The 1,364-nt window shown below is 37.8% G+C and overlaps 1 protein-coding gene across 1 annotated transcript; it reads right to left on the bottom strand.

Annotated features, from left to right (window-relative positions):
• Nucleotides 1–90: 90 nt before the first annotated feature.
• LOC106012288 lies at nucleotides 91–1,070 on the bottom strand (the record flags this gene model as incomplete). The annotated part of the gene is given in 2 exon segments (XM_013084756.2): nucleotides 91–272; nucleotides 719–1,070. Coding segments are annotated over 2 exon segments (275 nt in total), but the record flags the coding sequence as incomplete, so codon positions are not given.
• Nucleotides 1,071–1,364: the final 294 nt, after the last annotated feature.

Genomic DNA, 1,364 nt, shown 5'->3' with positions numbered 1-1,364 from the left:
GAGAGAGAGAGAGAGAGAGAGAGTTTCAATTCATCTTGAACTAGATGGATTGGTCATGAAAAGTACTTCATTCTATTAAGATCCACTTACCGATCATTCATGAAAGCTTTAAACGATGTAATCAGCTTGGCCCTCGTCAGCTCATCCTTCTCACGACAGCAAGAAGCAAGCCTGTCAATGATTGCCTCAAAGACATTCTTGTAGATTGACGCATCTCCACCAGCGACCTCCATCAGACCCATGGTTAGACTGTGTCCATCTTTGAGAGTGACCTGAAAAAATATTTTGTTCAAACGAAATAATGAAAGAAAAGCAGAGGAATGTGTTTTTTAAACTATACATACATCTTTAATCTTGTTTTGAAAGTGAGTGAATGGTATTAAAATTAGATAATCTATATATAGCAATTCTGTTCAGCTGGTTTTATTGTGCAAGGTTTTTTCTTTTGTGATTCTTTAAAGCAATTTAAAAACTTAAAATGTGTTCATGCAAAATGCTATGCATTTACGATAGATTCAATTTGGAAATTATCTTTAGATTTTTCAACTTCATCAAAAACTCATGGCTTGTGGTACATTGTTCAACTTTCTCCAGAAATGTTTAGTGTAATTGTAACCAGTGCAGCATGTAGAAAAACAATCATGAATTAAATCAACAAATGTGGACTAAATTAGTGCAAGGTAATAATTTCCTCTGAACATTTGAACTATGGCATTACCTGCATCCCTTCATAGTGCCGATGGAACTTCGTCGTGGCATCCTGGTGTAAAACATTGCCCACTGGTGCTGTTGGGTCAAAATCTTGGAGCATGGCGTCACTGACATGGCACTTGCTAGTACGCTTGCCTCTGTGATCAGTCTGCTTAGGGTTGCAGAGCTTGGCAACTTCTCTGCTGATACATTGGCAAGCTTTTCCAGCACAGTGTTGATGGCATGTGGCAGTTTGTTGATGCTCACGTTACACTCCATCAATAAAGTGATGCATGCCTCCCTCACTGCCGAGGAATATTTTCCATCTTGAAATGTGGCAATTCCATATGGCGGTTTGTTCGCCTCCAAAAACACAATGTACTCCTCCAAGTTTTTTATTTCAGCTTCCAATTTGGAATTTTGTTTCTGTCAGGAGTCTCATTGGCGCTAGCACATTTCAGGAGGGTTTCCTTTTTATTTAATCGAATTTTTTAATCACTTTTGGTCTTTTGATTTTTTAAAACTTTTTCCTTTAAAACAGAAATGGTGCTTTCCAAATGATGAATGTTTGTTGTCAAAGTCCCGACCCGATCCTGTAAAACACAGTTCTCTGTCTTAAGCTTTTTGTTTTGCGATTGTAAGTTTGAAATAGACTCATCCTTTCTTCTTAACCT

Source organism: Aplysia californica, unplaced genomic scaffold (genome assembly GCF_000002075.1).
Source record: "Aplysia californica isolate F4 #8 unplaced genomic scaffold, AplCal3.0 scaffold00315, whole genome shotgun sequence".
Taxonomy (NCBI): Eukaryota; Metazoa; Mollusca; class Gastropoda; order Aplysiida; family Aplysiidae; genus Aplysia; species Aplysia californica.
Note: the sequence above shows the minus strand (reverse complement) of the source record. Positions and strands in the feature narration are given on the sequence as shown.